The sequence below is a fragment of the Andrena cerasifolii genome, chromosome 16, assembly GCF_050908995.1.
Source record: "Andrena cerasifolii isolate SP2316 chromosome 16, iyAndCera1_principal, whole genome shotgun sequence".
Lineage (NCBI taxonomy): Eukaryota > Metazoa > Arthropoda > Insecta > Hymenoptera > Andrenidae > Andrena > Andrena cerasifolii.
Window position 1 is genome coordinate 3,751,257 of NC_135133.1, and position 19,801 is coordinate 3,771,057.

Genomic DNA, 19,801 nt, shown 5'->3' on the forward strand with positions numbered 1-19,801 from the left:
CATCGAGCGTTACTTTAATATCCCCAGCGCGTAAAAAAGACAAGCGAATATAACTTTTCCCTTGAACCGAGAAATTTCGAAAAATATGCAAGCGGGCAGCTCGAACTCAGGACGCGTAGCGCCGAGCCGCGGGGGAAGAGGGAGGGAGGCGTTCCGGGTTACCCTCTTTCGTTTCCTCTCTCAGCTTTTTCTCCAACAAGAGAAAAAACGGTTTCGAAGTGGAATAGGGGCCGATATTCCTCGTCTCATCCCCTCTTCCTCCCCGGCTCTACCGGAGCACAGAGAGCGGTTACTTACGATTCTACAGTCAACCTCTGGACATCCACCTGTGAGGACGGAGGTGTTCGACCCCACGACATCCGGTGCAGTGACATGTACAGTGTTTAAGAAACTCGTGTGCCCTCGTTTTAATCCTCTCCCTTCTAGCTCCCCGAACCATTCGATCGATTAATGTAACGCGCAGTCGATCGCATCGCCGAACGGACCGAGACCAGGATTCAAACGCACCAGTGCCAAGAACGACTTTGCTCACGGTGAGTGGCGTGCCCCGTAACGATCTGTAACAAGTAAACATCAAGATTCTTAGCCGACCGTGTCCGGAGTTGCGAGCTTTCGAATTCGGCGCATTCCAGCGTTCGCCCCCGTGTTTCATTTAATCATGTAAATTGGACGAGAAGTCTCGAGTCCCTGCCGAGATACTCCTAATCTCGATTAGATCCCGCGGTGAATTAAGTAAGGTTTAAACTCGGCTTCGTCCCCAGTGGCTCGGCGTCCAATTAGAAGCGGGGAAATAATTGTAGTAAAATTCGAAAGAGCGCCGCGCTTGTCCCTGCGCGATGGGCGCACGTAAAACTACGAGAGCCGGGTAAATACGGATCGCCGGTGGAGGGATTCCGAGCAGGTACAAGGGAACAGCGGGTCAGATTCCTCGAGGGTTTATTATCCAGGGCGAACGTGTACAACGTTTAGGTACCCCGCCTCGAGCTGGCTTTTTCCTCGCGCATACCTGCTGCCGGCTTACGTTTCAATCTTTATCCGCGTGCCGCCTTTCTTGGAACGGCCGGAAACGTCCCCTCTAACGTCCTGCCATTCCCAATAATATGCACCCACGGCCGGCGATAAATTAAACGAAAGTGGCGAGGAGACGTCCGCGGGACGGCGGCCGAACGAAAGGAATTTCGAGCTCGTAACAAGTCACTGACAGTTAGAATAATTTATTCATGAAACGAGGCACCGAAATGGGTGTACCGTTATCGGGGACAAGGATGAGTAAACGTCCGCCAGATAAAGAAGAGGAAAGGACGTTTTGGACGATCCGTCGTTACCGTTAGAACCAACCGCATGACGCTCATGGTCCACGAGGAATCTGTTCCCAGCTGCCGGAAGCACAGTTTTTTCTCATTTTTTTGTGCGTCATCCTTTTAACCGTTCTAAGGCGTATTAATTCCTACGGTCCAAGGTGATCTGAATTCCCGAGTCGATCTTCCCCGTTTCTTTCGCCCTTGGAGCTGCCTCCAGTTGAGGAAGCGCCGCCCCGCGGTCAGAGATAGTCTGTTAATTATTCCCTGTGGTCGCGCTCGCGTATTAACAGTACCCCGCCGAGAGCCACTGGGAAAAAGAGCGTCTAACGACGTGAGAAGTTGCGGCCCGACTAATTGTTCCTGTTGATCCTAAATTAGCGCGAACGCGGCAACCCGCGGAAGACCTCGATCTCCCAAGTTCAGGTGATTCTCACGTGCGGTTCGGCGTCATCTTCCCTCGCTGGATCGCCGTTATATAATCCCGAGACGCGGCCGCCTAGCCCCCTCGTCCCCTCGCATATCTATCCAAATGACTTTATTGTGCGATCGATATCGCGTGGGCAATTACACGCTGCAACGCGCTCCACTTGTTCGCGGTGCATTGTGACTCGCGTGCGAAAACCCGCGGACAAGAGGACCGCGAAGAATTGAATACGGGATCGCTCTGAGAACGCTTCTAATTAGCTACGGGAGGCACCATCCGATCCCGAGTAACGAACGGAATAATCGACTTGTTGGGAACCCGATCGACACCGCGACTGATTCCACTGGAACAAGTGCTACCTGAGGAATTAACGCCTCGAACGGACAGGCACTTCCTGAAGAAACAGATACGCGACACCGGTCACGGTCAATCATCAGCCTTCGGCGCTGCCCATTAACGATTTTCTTCCTTTCCTTTTCCCACGCGCGGCTTATCGCCTCGCCAGACGTTGAACCGCAATTTTCCGCCGCGCTGACTCTTGTCTTCTTAGCTCCTGAACGCGGAGCGGCAACGGTCGCCGGACACCCCGGGGTTTGCGTCGAAACCGAGGATCGATCGCCGTTGACCGAGCCATGCCGCGTTGCTTTCACTCGCCCTCGACAGACGGGTGTAACGGAAGTCACATGGACCCGGCAACCTAGAAACCCCGAATTCTATACAGGGATCGGTATCGATTACTCGCGGCTAATTGCCGCGCGAAATTGCGCAGGCCGGGTCACTCTCTCGCACCGCCTCGGCGGCTTCCATCGTTGGAGAGGTTCGAAAGGGAAAAAAAAACGTTTCCTCGCCTCGTTCCTATGCCGTCGGGATGCCTCGGTGCTAGCAGTCCGTGAAACGGAACATTCCTCGACGAACTGCCGAGCAGGAAGAGACGATAACCACGGGCCTCGGGTCGCTCAACGAAAGCCCGAGAGAATTAGAAGAGACGCGCCAGAGCTTCGCTCGCAATTATTCCGCGACGAGTCATCGCCATCCGGCCAGTGTCATTTACTTTTGCTCTTGACCTCGTGCGAACTCGAGCTGCGAGAGACCGCGCTCGCTGACACCTTCCTCTGTCGCGGCGACATCGTGTCCCCTTGTACCTGGGTCCCCGTAATCCGAGTCCAGTGCCAGCTGCGACTGTTTTATTCATGAGCCGTTGCCCGCCAGCGTAATTAGTTTCCCATTGATTGCGCGCGCTCGGAGCGGCTCGCGAACTTAGCCGGCTACCCTTCATTCACGCTTGTTTGCTGTAATTTCCAGATGTCCGGATACCTCGGTCTCATTCTCGTGGTGGCGACCTGCGGCCACGTGTACGGAGCAAAGAAATGCGAGGGGAACGGAATGGGCCTGAAGTACGTGTGGGGAGACGCGCTGACGGACCCAGCGGACTGTATAGGGCCGAATAACATGCAGTATCCGTCGTAAGTGTCTCCGCATATGGAGCTCGCCTGGTATTCGAGATGCATGCGTCTCGTTCGCGCGCGATACCGTTATCAAAACCAACGACTGCCGTAGAGCCGCGATATCGAGGAGTTACAAGAACCTGTGGGCGAGCAGCCGAACGGCCAGGTCTCATCAGCCACGAACGATCGACCCAGAACTGACGAGGCAGGCGCTTCTGCACAATTACAAGGTCGCCCAGGGAGGCTACTCGATCGCGGAAAGCTCTCGCAACGGTAAGTCCCCGAAGGCTTCCTCAACGGAGGGCTCATTTTCCACAGTGTTCCTTTTCAAAGATTTAACGCCGCCGAGCCGCTCACCGTTCCCTATTCGGCCGAGGGACACTCGCGGCTCGCTCTGGAACACGCGGAAGACGAACTTGTCCTCTTGTTCGAGGCGCAACAGTAGTCGAGCCGGTTAACTGGATCACGAATAATTACAGGCGGCTATAACCTACATCCTCCTCGTCGAGCATGCAGAATTTATTTATCCTGCCTCCCCCTGCTCGCGTTTTCATATGTAATCTTGTATAATGGGGCAGCTCTCGGACTCGTAACTCGCGGACAACCGTGTTGGCCTGCATTAATTTCTAATGACCGCCGTCGCTCGCTGGAGATATTAGCTGGCGAACGCGTTCACGCACGGTTTACGAGGTTATTGTGCCTATTTAGCGGTACGCGAACACTGCGCTCCCGCGCGGTGTCGCTACCTAGAGATTCCTCGGGACCTGCGCCTTCAGAAAAAGCTGTTCCCTTCGCGGTCCGTGCGAATGCTCGCTCCCGGTACCGTTGCCCCAGCTGTAAGAACAACCTTGGGAAGTGCTCTTGCTCCGAGGACCATTCAACGCCTATCGGCTTTCCCCCCCGAGTCTCTCAGGAGGGCCGCGCTGTTCGGACCCTCCCCTCGGCTTCGTTTTCAAACGCGTGGCCGCTCGAAAATGCAGAAGAAAATATGAGCAACCGGTTGCTCGATGTACCGGCGCCGCGCAGCCTTGAATTATGCGACTGTCCTTATGACACGAAAACCTGGTTCCAAACGACCACAACACCCGCCGCGCGTGTGTCCCGCCGGTTTTAGAATTCCTTTGACACTCGCCGCGGGGTTCCTTATCGCCTGCCGGGCGGAAAAGTCCATCGGCTTTTCATCGCCGGCCGCCGCTTACCAGCATCGGTTACTCCCGTCCTTTGGATAATGGCCGACTGGTGCAGCAGGACGGTAATAAGGCACCGTGTTATCCGGCCAATACAGTTATCGCTCGTTCTGCTCATAACGGGACACCGGCGACCCACTCGTCGTTTCGAACGCACGAGCCGACGGAATTCCGAAGAAAGGGCGCCAAGCTCGCCAGCGATTCGCCTTAATCGAGTCGTCGAGGTAACTCCGATTCAGTAACTATCAACTGTATATTATGATTACTGGTACAATTATTAAGTTTTTACAATGTTTCCTCGGAGCGGCGTTGCGACCTTACTGGTCTGAGGTTTGCGACTACCACATCCCTCTGTTTGGGACCGGTATTTAAACTAGCCACTGTAGGGGTGGGAGGTAGGGTAGGTGAGCAGCCTAAGGAATTTGGAAAAAGGGGCGTTTGGGAAATCTGATATCAGGAGGAGCCATCTTGGCGACACTCGAAGTTTGGAAAAAGGGGGTGTTTGGGAAATCTGACATCAGGAGGAGCCATTTTGTTGACACTCGGAGTTTGCAAAAAGGGACTGTTCGGGAAATCAGGATATTGGTAAAAGGGATCTATTGTCAAGATGGCTAACCATCTTGGCGACTCTTGGAACGTGCCTCTTTCTTACCGAATGGTCGGATTCCCAACTGGACCCATTTCGCTGGGTCCGCACAAGGGAAACCCATTCGTCTATTGGAGGGAAAGGGGAGGGTCGATTGGCGATTATCGCGATAATCTCTGCCGGCATTCTTCTCCGAACCCATTTCCTCGCGCGTTCTTATTAATACGCAACAGCAGCGCCTCCGTCGAATCTATAGAAGCGGACGAAACGGTGTCGTTTGTCTTCAGGGCGAGCGTTCACCCCGAAAGAGTCTTGCGGCTCGCCGGCCAGATTATGCAAAACGAGGTACAACACCACGGCGCCCATGTACGGAGTGAGCTTAACCAGCGGCCAGCCGGTGACGATCGTGCAAAAGTTCCCCGATCTCCTGCAGCAGGTCGTGTTCGAGGTGTGCGAGTAAGTATCCAACGGCCCGCGCGGCTTCTCTAAATTCCGACCATGGACGGGCGAACGGTGTCGCCTTGGAAATCGGTTCGGCTATCGCATGCCTGCCCGCGAATCGGGGAGCGGGTCCCGGAATCGTTATCCACTGTTACTTTCTTAACACGTCGCGATCGGCGAACGCGGGCGGCTTGACTCGAATTGAAATTCACCGCGGTGTATCGGAATGTGGCACAGTGGGCCAAACGGGTCTACAACTTTTGTGCCCGGTGGCAGAGCCTACTTTTCAAAACGTTTTTCGACTCGGTGTTTACTCGCGCGATTAACGAGGCGACCCGGAGTCCCGGGATGTTCAAGCGACGCTGGCGTACAATGGTGGTGGCGTTTGTTTCAGGTCGAAGGAGTGCGACGTGGTCCACGGCGAGTGCACGCAGACGTACGTGCCGTACCTGTTTCTGGTGATCCCTCTCGGGCCGGTGACCTTGACCGGGCAAGATTACGTTCTGGTGGAGAGCGGTTGCGTGTGCAAGCCGAGGAATTCGGCAAGCGCCTCGTCGGAGGCCCCAGCCGTGCAAAGCTTTTAAACGTTCGTCGAACCCGAGTGGCCGACTGGCCGGCACGTATCGGGCGCAAGCGTCCTCTCGGCAGGAGGATCGCTCGAGACCCGCCGCGACGAATCGGTGGAAGGTGACCCCTCGAGCACGAGCAACCTCGCCGAGGGACCTAGTAACCTCTTTGACGGAGCCAGCCCCGACGCTCAGACCAGTATCGAACTTGATAGAAAATCATCTCGCCGGGAGAGATCCGGGAAAATGGACGATTCTTTCCTGCGAGCCGTTTCTCTCCGAAGGAGGAGGCCACTTTTACCGCGGGCCGATCAGCTTCCCTAATTCGTCCCCGGGGTATCGGTTAGCGATCACCAGAGGAGCCTTGCTCCCCCGTCGCAAGTCTCTCGGTGGTTCTGTAACAAACGGACCAGTATTCGTATCGTCGCAGCGACGTCACTCTGATCTACAAACTGTCGGGTATTAGGGAGAGGGGGAAGCGCTGCTCGGAAGACGCGTTTAGGTAGCGAGCGTTCCTTCGAACGGCCGTGACCGAAAAAAAACACAGTTCGATGGAGTTATCTCGAAGCGAAAAAAAGAATCGGAGCAGCGGCAGTCGTTTCGCGGAATCCGGTCTCGGAATTCGATCGAGTTCACTAGACCTGGCCGCGAGCCGGTTTCGAGCAGGTGCTGTAGACCGTCTCGTAACAGCGTTCCGCTGGGAAGAATCTCCGGGTTATTCTTTCCAGAGGCATCGTAAAGTTATATCATTTCCCGAGGCCGCTCCGCAGCCAACCGGAAACGTTGTCGATGCGTTCTCCGACTCTCCGTCGAGAAGCATCGTTACAGAGTCTTCGTCTCTCTCCTATATTTACTCCTTCCTCCGATGCGCTCCCTGGCCGTCTATTAGCGCAGCAATCCTTTCCGTATATTAAAGCTCGATTCGGAGAGCAGTCGTCCTGCGAGCGGAGCATTCGTCTTCCAGTCCAGATTCCTATTCTTTCGCCATTAAGAATCCTCGATTCCCGTGGCCAGCGCTTTCAACGTTGTGCCCGACTTGAGAAACGATCCCACGATGAGTGGATCTCGGTAAACGACCGATCATCACGATCCCCATTGCACCGTGAACGGAGACCGACGAAACGATCGTTCTGGTTCCCTGGTCTGAGTCGGTTAAGTCGGCTGAGTCGCTCGCGGGACACTCCGCTGGCCCGCTTATGCTTCCCAGAACCGGATTCTGGAAGCCCGCGTCGGAATCGTACCTACAAACAGGATAGACGTGCAGTCGCGGTGCGAATGGACCGTACCATGAATTCCGATGAGTATAATGTACCGTTAGTCGCTTTGCGGGACCCTTCACCTCGTTATTTCATAGACGAGATCCACGCGACGCGGCGCCCAAATCCATTACTGCCGCGCCACTTATCAACGGCGTCCGTCTACGCTTACGCCATCTTCGGTCGAGGATCTTCTAATTCGAGCTTGCCAATTGTTACTTACCGATGAGAAAATATGTCTCCCGGCCTTCTTATCATTCAGGTTAAATTAACGGTAACTGTTTACAGTCCTCTTACCGGAAGCGGCTGTTAATATCGACGGAGAGAATGTTCGTTTAATGTATAGGGAATGATTTTACCGACAGTTTGCAGATCCGGTACGGTTGATACGAACTCGCGTGTGAACGTTCTGTGCCAGTGCCGTACGGGAAAGTGATAAAAAGAGAAACGCCGGAACGTTGTATTAAGCGCGCGCGCGACGAACTACACTACACTTCCATACCACATGTCATCTTTTGTATCTATAGTTGTAATATGCAAGCATGTATTTATAATTTATTATTAGATTACGATGTATTACGAAAACGAATGACCATTCTTTCAAATAATTCCGAGCACTTCATTCAGTCTTAATTACTCCTTATCCCCGAGCATCCCTGACACGATGTTTCCAGGGGCGTCCGGAGACTTTTTTCCAGGGGGGGGGGGGGGGCAACTTTGGGATGATGGTAAAGAAGAATATACCCCTCTTGCTTTTTTTAGCAAATTTTATAGTGCCAATTTAATTAAAAATTTAAAAATATTCACTTTTTTAGTATAAACTTAATAAAGATCGGTTTTGAAAAATAAGCGATTTTTTCTCAAAAGCCAGGGAGGGGCAACTGCTCCTTTTGCCCTCTCCCCTGCGGACGCCCATGGATGTTTCGTTACAGTTTCACATGGGCTAGAAAACGTAAAACACTCAAAGGCCGGTATTCATAGTCGCTACTTATTCTTAAGCAAATGCTTAAGCATGCGGCATCCTCTACTAACCTAGTAGCTAGTAAAGGATGCCGAATGCTTAAGCATTTGCTTGAGAATAAGTAGCGACTATGAATACCAGCAATAGTTACGGTCCCTACCTTGCTTCCCATTTTCAGCAGCCAAGGATCCAAAACGGAGAGTAAATAATATCTGTACACTCGAAATAAATATAACGTACCGCGTAATTAATTAAATCGTAAAACATATCCGCGAAATCGAAAGGTGCGACTGGGCAGAAAACCGCGGGACGCGAGATTATTGGCTACACTGGATACAAATGGCTGCACTGTCTACCGCCAATAAGTTCAGGGTACCTTTATAACGACACGGCCGCCATGTTGGCGGATTGATCTATGGAACGTCCGCGTCCGTTTACGCTACGTTCTCACCTCCTACATTTCCGTATAAAACGTTGTATATCGTTTGGTGGATAGGGAGAGGCGAAAGTTTGTTCGTTGGAGCCGCTTTCTTTCCATTCAGCGTCGTAGAAGAGGAGCGGATCATCGCCAGCGACGTCTGCAGACCATCGTAAAGCTTTTGGTTTCCACACGTTGCCGAAATGATGTACACAGTAAGCAAACTTGTCCTTTTGTAGAAAAAAAAAGAAAATAGAATCTAAATCTTCGATTCTTGCGATTCCGTTGGGTTATTAGCGCGGGGTATACCGAGACTTTGCGAATTCATTGTTTACGGCTTTCAGGGGACTACCGCCTCGCAAGACACGAGGTTCAGCGATAAGGAGAAGAAGCTTCTCAAGCAAATGAAGTTTGGCGATTCCCTTACGCAGAAGGTGATTAGGATAGCTCAGCTCCCTCCGCGTTTAACAGAATTATATCGAGGCGTTCTTGTTGAAGTCGATTTCTACCATGCGTTCCGCATTTTCAGGTGGATATGAGCAAAGTTAAGCTTGACGTTATCAAGCCATGGATTACTACAAAGATCACACAGATTTTGGGCATGGAGGATGATGTAGTGGTAGAATTTGTGTATAACCAACTGGAGGAAAAGGTAAGAAGTTTCTATCGCTGTGGATTCAAATAGACTTAGAGTTAAGAGACTATAGATGAACTAAGAGAAATATAAGATGCGTTCACTTGGCTTTTTCCCCTCATCTTAGGAAATCGATAAATACACATTATTTCAGCACAATGTTTTGTACCAGTTACAAAATGCTATTGTCCAAAATCTGCACTATGTGCCGACTTTGGAGATGAAAAGCAAGGAGGCAGACACCATGTTAGTCATATTATGCCTCATTGTTTTTATTTTCTTATTTGAATTTTGAGAATGTATCATCGTTCCCGTACGTCCTGTGTATCCCATTTTCGTCCGCCTCGAGTATCCCTACCAAGCAAATCTCCCATTTCGACAAAAGATAAAAACAAAACCGATGTAGCTGATCCTGCAACGCTCTAACGTGTACAGACAATTTTTTATCGCATATGTTTGAATTCCCCGTTAGTATAAGTAGAGACCGTTGGTGGGGCTCAACCCTATTGTCCAAATGGCATTCGGATGTGCTCCTCTCTGCATCCGATTGGCCGCCTTTCTATCAGCCGTCAACGCTAGCTGATCCCAGCTGGTATATCAACGTCATCTTAGAACCGCCGCCGAACACTTCAACCTCACCGGTTCGTCCGCCGCCGATCCATCGTCACCGGAGAACCGCCGTACTCGCTATAATCTCTCCGCATCGAGCTGTCGCTGCTCTTCTCGTCTTTATGTGGAGCTCTGCCCGTGGCGTCCTACCATTCTACAGATGTCTCCATCGCTGTAATCACCGCCGTCCGCTAGCTGCACCAGTAGTCGCCTCCACCCGCCCGTAATTGCCTCGACCGAGGTAGTTACACGCCGTCCATGCAACCGCAAAAGCTGTGCCGGCTTCCGAGCATCGGCCATCGACGAGCAGCCAGCCGTCGCCGGTGTACGAGCCCGAGGTGCAGCTCGAGCTCAAGCGAGGAGGAACCGTCGCATCGCTAGGCCAGATGCAACGATCGTCGTACAAGGATCGTCGGCGCGGTGGACTAGCCTGAGATGCAGATCAGTCATCAGTCTTCGTAGCTCCCGCAACGTCCCGAGGAATGGAGAATCTTTTCATGATGCAGGTCTGTTCGCCAGGGCATGATTCAACGGATAGGCGGTCAGTCGTAGACGCGATTGACTCGTGGACCACGCCGGAGGTATCTCTACTCGGTTTGACACTCTTTGTCAACGTCACAGGTTGGTGGAACGGTGTTCCTTCTATTCCAAAATAATCCTTTCGTTTTCAGCTGATACTTACACGCATACTTGTCAGTCCCATTTCAGCAATCTACCTTAGCAGTACTTTTAAAATCAGAAGGTATCAATGTATCTCTGTGCTACTTGTGCGTTTATCGATGAGCATAATACTTTTTTTTTCTTAGCATTATCACTTGCTAGCGCAGACGCGAGACGAGCGGTCCACGGTTGGTGGTAAGGTACATTAGATATGCGAAAATATATCTGCTTTTTCGAGGGGGAAAAGCAGTTAGTAACAACATAGGGAGATGGACACTGTTGTAACTCCAACTCTTTTTCTATCAAAATTTAGTAAAATTGAACGTCTATTGTTCACTCGTGATCACGCGTAGAGAAAAATAAATTAGTATAACTGTATATTTTACAGTTCCCGGACCCCCGAAAAATGCAGATCAACCTCACAGGCTTCCTGAATGGCAGGAATGCCCGATCTTTCATGGGTGAATTGTGGGACCTTTTGGTCTCTGCTCAGGAAAGTGTAACGGGCATTCCAGAGGCTTTCTTACAACAAAAAAAAGATCAAATCAAAAAGCGTTTGGTAATTATCCATTTTCATATCGTCACTTTTTAACACTGTGTTGCGATAGATCTGCTTAATTTAGAATTCACAAGCATTCGATTTTATCCCACGAACTAATTCGATAGTAGCGGAACAATTGAATAACTAAATTTTGACATTCAGCAAAATGTTCAGTTGAATGCTTCTGAATGCACGAGGTTCAATTTAGATCCCCCATGTTTGATGCTTCCTTTTGAATGAGTGATTCGTTGGTCGTGTCCTAAGTCACTATATCGATCGAAACAGGAGGAGCAGGAGAAGCTTCAAGCTTCTTTGGCGGAGAAGGAGAAAGAGAAGGAGCGGGAGAAGGAAAAGGATGAAGCGGAGAGTAAGATAAAGAAAGAAGACAAAGAGCGTGGTTCGTCGAAGGAGCGCAGAAGGGATAGAAGCAGGGATCGTGATAGAGACAGGTACGTCAGTAAATATTCGAATAGTGATAGATATTTCCGTGCAATTCGACAGATTGTATGAAAAGTTATGTAACCGGTTACAGAAGTAAGAGAAGTCGATCGAGGGATCGACACAGAGACCGTGACAGATCGAGTCGTAAGCGACGATCCGCTTCGAGATCACCCAGCAAGAATTCCCTTAAGGATACCGGGAAAGATATGCCGGAAGTTAAAATTGAGCGGGAAGATTCGCCTCAACCCGAGAATGCTATACCACTGATGCCCGTCAAAACTAAACCGTAAGTGTTCGCGTTTACTTGCGTAACATAAGCTCTTAAAGAGTATTTATTAAGGGGTTTTAACAGGGAGGCTGCTGTGGCGATATCTCGACTACAAGCAAAATTAATGAGCATCGCTGATGGAAAGAAGAAGAACAATCGTACTCCGTCTCCCGAGGCACTGGACAAAGCAAAGAAATCCAGATCCAGATCGAAATCTCCTATTAGTCGCTCGAAGAAATCAAGATCGAAATCTCCGAGTCGCGACTCGAAAACTCGACGATCTCGGTCGCCCGCTTCGAAGTCAAGACGATCTCGCTCGAAGTCAAGACGATCGAGATCCAGATCAAAGTCAAGGAGATCGAAATCCAGGTCGCAGGACCGCTCGAAATCGAGACGCACGAAATCGAAATCCCCGCGATCGCATTCGAGATCTCGCTCGCGATCTAAAAAGTCGAGGTCGAAGAGCAACGACAGGAGTAAGTCTAGAAAGTCGAGGTCCGATTCGAGTGACTCCAGATCGTCCAAGTCTCGCTCGAAATCGCCCGATAAGAGAAAAGATAATCTCGATTCCCACAGGAAACGGGACGCAAGCACGAGCAGTAGTTCCGAATCTGACGAAGATAAAGGGGCGAAAGACAAGAACGATTTCGAGATTAGAAAGAAGAAGGACGGGGTGCAGGCAAAGAGATCGTACAGAAAGACTAACAAAGATGACAGTGGTAGCGACAGTGACTCGAGTCGGGAAAGGAAGTCCGTGCCTAAACGTAGAAGTCCTAGCCCTCGTAAGGACAGAGGTCGTTCCAAGGACAGAGACAGATCGCGGGACAGGTCACGGGATAGATCGCGCGACAGATCACGTGATCGATCTCGGGATAGGAACAGAAGGTACGCGTGAAGCTGTCTACGATAGAAATATCTCTAATAAACTCCATTTGCCATGATATATTAATCTTGGGGTGAATTTTCTCTAGAAGATCCATAGACAGAGAACGAGAAAGAAGACGAGAACGGGAACGAGAAAGGGAGCGGGAGAGACTAGACAGATACAGCGGTAGTCGTAGCATGCGACCACCATCAGTCCGCAGAGCACCTAGCAGGCGAAGGTAGGATTACCCCTTTCATTAAAAATTATTGGTTACCGAGTCTCGTGAATAACGACGGGTTTGCGTTTGCTACAGGAGTCCTCCTCGTAGAAGCCCGGCAAGGTATCGTCGCAGATCGCCTAGTCCTGGGGACAGACGCCGGAGGAGATCGCTCGATCGCAGGCGAAGATCGTCGGAGAGGCGAGACAGGCGTCGATCTCCGGATCGTCGTGACAGCAGACGTCGTTCGCCAGACGGACGGGATCGATCCCTCAGGTACGATAGATCTTCCTCTCGCGACAGATCGAGTAGGCGAGACCGTTCCAGAGACAGGGACAGAAGGGATAGAGATCGACGGTCTAGATCTAAGGATCGTAGATCAAGATCGAAAGATCCGAGGTCGTCGGTGGATCGTTCAAGAGATGGAAAGCGATCTCCTGAACGCCCGAGAGATGCCAAGGACAAGTCGAAGGAGAAGAAGGTGGATGAGAAAGTTAAAAGACCGACAGATACCGGATCGCGAAAAGAATTGCGAAACGGAAGGTCTAAGTCAAGTAGCTCGGAAAGTAGCGAAAGTAGTTCCTCTAGCAATGAGGATGAAGCGACCAGGTGAGTAAAAGATGTTATATCGTATCTTTTCACGTTTTGTTACAGACCTTACGATTGTCGGAGCGTATAGCAGCTATGTTACGTTTCTCGCTTAGCTGTAACAGGGGCCCTCCTACCACTTTCGAATAATCTATCTTTATTGTCCTGTGTGCAGAAAGTCGCCCGAGCGGAAATCATCTCAAGAGAAACGAGAACGCGAAAGAGAACAGCGGGAACACGTGGACGATAAACGTAAAGAAAAAGAGAAGGTTGTGAAAGAGGAGCCCGTCAAGCGACCCGAGAAGGATGCGAAAAAAGTTGAACCCCCGTCGATCAAGAAACCAGATCCTAGCGTTTCTCCCAAAAAACTTCAACCCACTACTCTTCCCGTAACTAGGCACAGAGTAAGTGCAATGCTCATCTTTTATACGTAGTAGACCTTTGCATAGGTTTTATCTATTTCGCCTCAACTTATTTCTAGTTTTCCAAGAGCCTGTCCCGAACGCCATCGCCGTTTAAAAAGACTGAAGACATTATAGCTGCGGTTAAAGTTAAACAACCTTCAAAGTAAGTCTACGAATTTCTTTAAGTATTTTTTTTACACGTCACAAAAAATCGTCCAGCCCTGACGATTATTACTCGTTCCCAGAGAAGATAATAAGGCAGAATCACCAAAAGAAGAGTCGAGCTTCTCGTCTGCAGACACTTTCCCATTGAAGAAGGACGACAAGTCGATGAAATCGATCAAGATAGTGGCCGAAGAGAAGAAGTCGGTTCAAAAAACGTCGGAGCCAGTTCTCGCGAAAAAGCCTATAGAAGTTACGAAGAAGTCCAAGCGAGAGAAACGCGATGGTTCTACAGATTCTAATGACAGTGAAAGTGAAGGTAAATATCAGTTCAAAGACTCCTCGACGTGTCGTATTCGTGAATGTTTGCAGTAATTTTTTATGCTTCAGGTAAAAAAAAGTCGAGAAAATTGGAAAAATCCAGGAAATCTAGGAAAGCTTCGACGGATGAGGAGAAATCGGACAAAGGTGGTTCCAGCTCAGATTCTGAGGAGGAACGGAAGCATGTAGAGAAAAGTAAAAAGATTAGGGAGTCGAATCGAGGTAAATATCGATTAACTCGACTATGATTATGAAATGAATTAATGTTAACGAATGCATTTGTCTCCGCAGAGTCGTTGGATGAACGCACCAAGGATAGAAAAGATAACAGGAAACGAGAAATGAACGAAAACGAGTCCCGCAAACGATCAAAGAAAGAGTTGGAGGAGGAGACCAAGAAATCAAAGAGATCTAGGAAAGATTCTTCGTCGGGCGATGAAGATCAGAAGACGAAAAGAAGCAAGAATGATGACGACAGATCTAGGATGCGAAAGTCTAAAAAAGATTCGAGTTCGGACGATGAGCCGAAGAAAACGAGGAAACGAAGGGACAGCTCATCGGAGGATGAGAAATCGAGGACAAGAAAGTCTAGGAAAGACTCTACGAGCGAAGACGAGGGGAAAGTACGCGCAAAGAAGTCTAAACGGGATTCAAGTTCGGACGACGAGGAAATCGGGGAGAAGGACGCGAAGAAGAAAAGGAAAGCAGATGATAGTTCAGACGAAGAAAAAGTGAAGAAGAAACGTAAGAAGAAAACTAAAACTAGTACCAGTGAATCAGAGGTAATTTCTTTCGTTGGGTACTTGCGCGTTGGAATGCAAATACCATTTATGAATTGTAATTGATACTTTCAGGAAAGCGAAGTAGAGGAGAAGAAGAAGAAAAAGGACAAAAAGCACAAGAAGCATAAGAAACACAAGAAGCATAGGAAGCACAAGAAGAAGAAGGTCGCCGAATCTGACGAATCCGACGTAAGTGAAGGTAATACTGAAGAACTAGAGAAAAAACTGCGGGAAAAGGCATTAAAATCGATGAAAAAGGGACATAGTATAGAAAGAAGTGACTAAAGAGTGTGTGTGATTTATTAGGGAGGGTGTGTGTAATGTGTGTGTGTACCTCTGTATCGCGATGCACTTGCTCTAACTGTATCACGAGTATGTTTATGTTTATTATTAATAATCATAGGATTTTATCGTATCACTACTTTCTTGTGCAAGCAAGCTCGGCATGATCAAATAATTCGCCTTGCGGCGAGGCCCTGATTTTTTTATCTTAAGACACAAAACTTAAGGTTATGATTACGGAGTCGAACGCAATAATTGTTTTCTTGGCGTAGCAAAGAGGAAATAGTGTACCTTACTACAATAGAGATAGTAATATCCTTTGTGCCACTTTAATGTACGATTTTTTACATTTATCAAAGTGTTCACACGATTGAGTAAAAAAACGGTATCCTCTTTAGTTAATAAGTTCACTTCACGAATTTAACGTTCATTGTATAGTGCGATGGATTTAGTTTGTAAACTTGATTTGTGTATAAATAATTAATTTTTCAGTGAATTACGTATATTAAGCTAAAAGAATAAATTGCGTCTTAAAGAGAGACAATTGTTGCTTGTGCGAAACGATTATTACACCCTCTTGTGGTATTTGTATACACTCATTATGTAATCAAATTCAATGGGCAATCGCTGCACATTTTATTTAAACTTCGGGATTAAGATATACTGTGGTATTGAAAATATATGATTCTCAACAAAGACAAGAGTAAATCAGTACTTGAAATGGTATATAAATATTTTTATTTCATGCATTTTCTGCAGTAAGGAACATTTAATAAATCTATGCTTTATAAATATACTTACAACTTAGCCAACATGGATTCCCAATCAGGTGAACATATAAGCGTACTACTAACTGGTCCAAGATTAATTAGATCCCCATTTAATTTATCGGGATCCACTTTGGCGGCGATAAGATCCTAAAAAGAGCACTATTGTCGTAACTACAGTTATCGAAGGATTTTTTGTACATTTTAAATACATACTTGTCGAAAGCTAAGGTGCGATCCGACATCCACGAGCAAGTTGTTCTCGCCCAACAATAAACGCGTTTTGCCAGATTTTAAGATTTGTAATTTGCCTAAGATACCGGCTTTCAGATCGTTTAAGGTACATAACTCGGTTTGCGAATTACTTCCGTTCTCTTTCTCGTTACCTGACGCATTCGAACGATTTGGTCTGGTATCTTCTGCGCTACTCACAAAACCTGGTAAACAGTCTGGAAACTGCGGTTTATTTGTTACATCGATATAGCAATTCTGAAGATAAATTATAAATGCTTAGTTTAATATGTTCCAACCTGTATCAAGATGTAAGAGTTTGTTTTGTTCTCAATAATTTGGGGAATGCTATCTAATTCTTCCTTTATTTCTGTATCAGGTTTCGCCGTCTTCGCTTTCGGTTCCTTCTTTGGCGGTAATACTAAAAATAAGGACTAATTACATAATATTTGACTAATACAAACATTAGGGTGTTTCAACTTTCTACAGGTGTTATTTTCATGTAACTTTGCTCGCCCCCTTGGTTCTATTCATCTAAGTGATCTGTATGCCAACTTTTAGACAAATTTAATAATATTTAGGGGTTGCACAGTTTTATCACTAGGGAAAGCCTGGGGCGGTAGTAACACTTTGAGTTGGGAATACGATTACGCAGGAACTATTACATTTACGACATAAACTCTTATACGGAAATGTTACTTATCTGACATTACTGAGTCACAACAGTTTCTCTGGATGTCAAGCAATATCCAGTTATTAATAAAAAATGAGAAGCGGAGTGTTATAGCCCTAACGTTACAGTGTAAAGTGTTGCAACTGTCTCTGACTCGGGTCGATTGTAACACTGCATGAATTCTATGCAAACAAGACAATATTATTCGTCTTCTTTGATACTATTCGGTTCTGTTGCGGTACCGACCCCGACTGCCGATGTTAGAATCGCCCCCCGACTATGCTTTTGAACTTCAATTATAAAATGTGACTAACAAGACACTTAAAAGTGCTAAGTAACGATCAGTATTACTTTAAAAAAGGTCAAATTACAGATTTAAAAAAAGCACATACTTGCAATGGGAGTGTTTACATTACATTCATAAGTCAGTATGAAAAAGTTACTTTAGGGTATCGAAAAGTTATTTTCTTCACTATCCATCATATGTATATCTAAAATTAGTGTTAATATTCATTATATGTTTTGAGATATTAACGTGTTACATTCACCCCCCTGTTACTACCGTACATATTTTCGCTTTTGCAGGTTTTAAAAATGTGGGCAAAATAATAAGGTTCAGCATTTTTATAGGTATGAATAATAATAATAATAATAATAATAAAATTAAATTTTTCTAAGTCTAAGTCTTCTTTGAAGTTTAGTTTCTTTTTTAAGGACTTGAGAATAAAAATAATTATCACTGGAAATCGTGTTTCCTTAGGCCCGGTGCAGACGAGCGGCTTGCGGCAATTTAACGCCGCGTTTTGGCAGAAGATTTATATGAAGCAGTTCACACGGGATACAAATTCGAGCGGCTCCCAGCCGGCATGTTTGCGTTCGTTTCGACGAACGACCCTACCGCTTCACCGCGAATGAACGCTGCCGCGAAACAGTACAATGTTTATATACAAGCAATTCACACGAGCGTTTTGCGTTTGTTTAACGCAAGAAAATGTCTCTCTCAAATCCATAAATATAGAACTAAATGCTCCTTTGAGATGAAAACGCGAATCGTGGCGTTGCAAAACCGCTCATGTGAATTGCTAGAAAAATTTCAGAGCGTCTCGCGGCGGCAAACTGTCGCAAACCGCTCGTCTGCACCGGGCCTTAGCCTACTACATATTATTTAGCGCGCAAAGTGTGCAATCTCTAAATATTACTCAATCTTCCTAAAATTTGCCAGATATTCTTTTTATATTAATAGGAATCAGGGCATGAGCAAAGTAAAAAAAAATGTAATATTTTAATTTCAACCCTATAATATGAAACACCCTAACAAACATATTTACTTACCATCTCCGTTCTCCAAAATAATTGGTTTCCTGTCTACTTCCTCCTCCTCCTCTTCAACCGCTACTTTAGATTCTTCTTTATATAACTTCGCTGTAACAGGTAGACATCAACAATTTACTACAAAGTGCATTAGTACTCGGTAACACGAGTCATGACGCAAGTATAAACCTTTGATCATTGGCAACACAACGGGGCTATTGTCGATGTCTCCAGATTCTCCGTCGTCTATAAAGTCGTCTCTTAACAGCAACTTCAACTTCTCCTCTTCCTCGGCTTTATCAACGCTGCGATTTAAATCTAGTTTGGGCTTCTCTAGAGCTGCTTGGGAAGTCCTATCGTTATCTCTGTAGCCGCCACCGCCACCGCCACTGGCACGTTTTCCTGGTGTGCTATTTATCCCAGTGGACCAAATACCGCTAGACTAAAACAGAGTACACGTAACCAAGCTAATGCTACGTCTCTTGGGATAATTCTAGCAACATACTTGGATTAGATTGCTGGAGCCTCTTCCACGTCCCCTATCAGGCTTGTTACCCCTGCCTCTTCCTCGATTCTGGTCCCTACCCCTGGTCGATTTCGTAGGCTCGTTCTGTGCCGCATCGCTGAAAGATTATCATCCTTTTTAACGAATCTGTATCACCCGCAGTCCCAACGGCTCTTGCACCTCGCCAAGGAAACTCACTCTTTCTTTTTCGTCCTTTGAGCATTCAAATTTGGAGTGTACACTTTCTTGGGTTTCTCAGTCTTAATGTTACCTCCCAATGTTAAATCTCTCGGTAAGCGAAAGGAAGTTAACCTAGTCGTAGTAGTGGACAAGCCAGGCTCGGTCTTAATGCTTTTTAGAGGAACTGGCATCGATGTCCCAGGCTCTATTTTTATTTTAACGTTCGTCGGAAGTGTGTGATTCGAATTGACAGACTTATCGGAAGCCATTGTTGTTAACAATTGTTATTTGTGTACAGGCACACTTGCAGCGTGACTCTTTGTACGCGGTCTATCGAAACAACTGTTTCGCACAGTACATCCCACTTAACCTCGCGCATTCATGATAATAGTAATTAAAATGATATCATTTAATATCCAGAAATATCAGCAGAGGGACATAACATTATAGCAGAGAAATCATATTGGACGTTTCCTTCTAATAGTAATTACGACTTGTTCGGCTGCAAGACGTGACAGGACGATTGTACCATGTTACACACCCCGAACACAGCACGAGTTTGTGCTTTGGCCATCCTGCTCCAGTTTTACAGGAGTGTAACATAACGTACATACCTGCATGCTCGAGTAAATGTTCAAATATACGTTCAATCGGAAATACAAGACAAGGACAGGGTAACATATCATTCATAAAATAAAAGATACAATTAATACTATTACAGTAGATGAACCTCTTATATCGATACAAATCTGCATACAAACAAAACATATGTTTC

At 47.2% G+C, this 19,801-nt stretch overlaps 3 protein-coding genes across 6 annotated transcripts; 2 read left to right on the plus strand and 1 right to left on the minus strand.

Moving 5' to 3' along the window:
* Nucleotides 1-191: 191 nt before the first annotated feature.
* Nucleotides 192-7,397, plus strand: LOC143377559 (uncharacterized). Of its 2 annotated transcripts, none has more exons than XM_076828961.1 (5): nt 192-533; nt 3,028-3,188; nt 3,283-3,443; nt 5,231-5,399; nt 5,779-7,397. In XM_076828961.1, exons 2-5 carry the CDS (start codon nt 3,028-3,030, stop codon nt 5,966-5,968), a joined length of 681 nt encoding a protein of 226 aa, XP_076685076.1. In that variant the 5' UTR covers nt 192-533; the 3' UTR covers nt 5,969-7,397. The 2 variants fall into 2 exon arrangements, with proteins under 2 accessions (XP_076685076.1, XP_076685077.1); XM_076828962.1 differs by lacking the exon at nt 192-533 and adding an exon at nt 1,142-1,724.
* Nucleotides 7,398-8,609: 1,212 nt separating this feature from the next.
* Srrm1 (Serine-arginine repetitive matrix 1) lies at nt 8,610-15,908 on the plus strand. 3 transcript variants are annotated; one of them, XM_076829025.1, is made up of 15 exons: nt 8,610-8,800; nt 8,930-9,019; nt 9,115-9,237; nt 10,877-11,047; nt 11,315-11,478; nt 11,562-11,756; nt 11,823-12,623; nt 12,713-12,841; nt 12,917-13,429; nt 13,584-13,812; nt 13,890-13,975; nt 14,058-14,293; nt 14,365-14,517; nt 14,587-15,077; nt 15,150-15,908. In XM_076829025.1, the coding sequence occupies exons 1-15, from the start codon at nt 8,789-8,791 to the stop codon at nt 15,360-15,362; spliced, it is 3,606 nt and encodes a 1,201-aa protein (XP_076685140.1). In that variant the 5' UTR covers nt 8,610-8,788; the 3' UTR covers nt 15,363-15,908. The 3 variants fall into 3 exon arrangements, with proteins under 3 accessions (XP_076685140.1, XP_076685138.1, XP_076685141.1); XM_076829023.1 differs by having other exon boundaries at nt 8,612-8,800; nt 12,710-12,841; XM_076829026.1 differs by having other exon boundaries at nt 8,613-8,800; nt 12,710-12,841; nt 12,917-13,096.
* Nucleotides 15,909-16,074: 166 nt separating this feature from the next.
* Nucleotides 16,075-19,608, minus strand: Rpiiic53 (RNA polymerase III subunit C53). Its single transcript, XM_076829035.1, has 7 exons — nt 19,045-19,608; nt 18,847-18,964; nt 18,531-18,783; nt 18,363-18,452; nt 16,657-16,778; nt 16,343-16,582; nt 16,075-16,276 (listed from the first exon to the last, which is right to left on the minus strand). Exons 1-7 carry the CDS (start codon nt 19,293-19,295, stop codon nt 16,157-16,159), a joined length of 1,194 nt encoding a protein of 397 aa, XP_076685150.1. The 5' UTR covers nt 19,296-19,608; the 3' UTR covers nt 16,075-16,156.
* Between the last annotated feature and the right edge of the window lie 193 nt (nt 19,609-19,801).